Source organism: Fukomys damarensis, unplaced genomic scaffold, assembly GCF_012274545.1.
Source record: "Fukomys damarensis isolate Sample0158 unplaced genomic scaffold, DMR_v1.0_HiC HiC_scaffold_37, whole genome shotgun sequence".
NCBI lineage: Eukaryota > Metazoa > Chordata > Mammalia > Rodentia > Bathyergidae > Fukomys > Fukomys damarensis.
The window spans coordinates 1,554,650-1,555,346 of record NW_022900949.1 but is presented as its reverse complement, the minus strand read 5'-3'; the positions used below and the strand labels follow the sequence as shown (position 1 = coordinate 1,555,346).

The following is a 697-nucleotide window of genomic DNA, read 5'->3' as shown; positions in this document are numbered from 1 at the left end:
GGGTTCTCCGATCTGCGATCTCGGGGCTGCCTTCCCGGCGCGGGGGCCTCTGCACCGAGCGCCCTCTGCAGCCCGGAAACGACTGTATCTGCTCCTCCTCCTCCTCCCTCTATCCTCGCCTCTCCCAGTTTACCGCCTCTTCTCCCCGCCCCTTCTTCTTCCTGGAGTCAGGATCTTACCCAGTAGTCCAGGCTGGCTTGGGCTCCCGCTGGATCCCGGCAGATGAGAGGGAGAGCGTGGGCGCCCTGTGCCAGCTACCCAGGGGCCACGACGGCAGCCACGTAGCCCGCGTGACCCGCATCTCGGTCAGGGGACCACACTCAGCGCGTTCTCCCGCCCTGCAGCCATGTGCAGTTGCACAGGGTGTTCACTGCTCAAGGAGGCTGCTCTGCCCAGAGCGTCTTCTTCCTGCCCCACAAGGCACCCCTGGTCCCACTTAGCCTGGCCGTAACTCACTGAGGGGGAAGTGCGCAGTCAGGTCAAGCAGCAGTCGACTCCGGACCAGGGCCTGGGGCCAATCCACCCGCCCTTCTGTGCCCGCAGATTACGAACTCCTCTCCGATCCCACACCGGGCGCCCTGGCGCCGCGGGACGGGCTGTGGAGCGGTGCCCAGCAATACGCGTGCCAGGACCCCACCATCTTCGAGGAGCGGCACCTCAAGTACATCTCGCAGCTGGGCAAGGTGAGGCCGCTGGG

At 66.3% G+C, this 697-nt stretch overlaps 1 protein-coding gene across 1 annotated transcript in view; it reads left to right on the top strand.

Annotated features, from left to right (window-relative positions):
- Jak3 (Janus kinase 3) overlaps nucleotides 1-697 on the top strand; it is a 12,989-nt gene that overhangs the window by 7,689 nt on the left and 4,603 nt on the right. Inside the window, 1 exon segment of the mRNA XM_033759389.1 lies at nucleotides 3-683. Coding sequence (XP_033615280.1) covers nucleotides 3-683 — 681 coding nt within the window.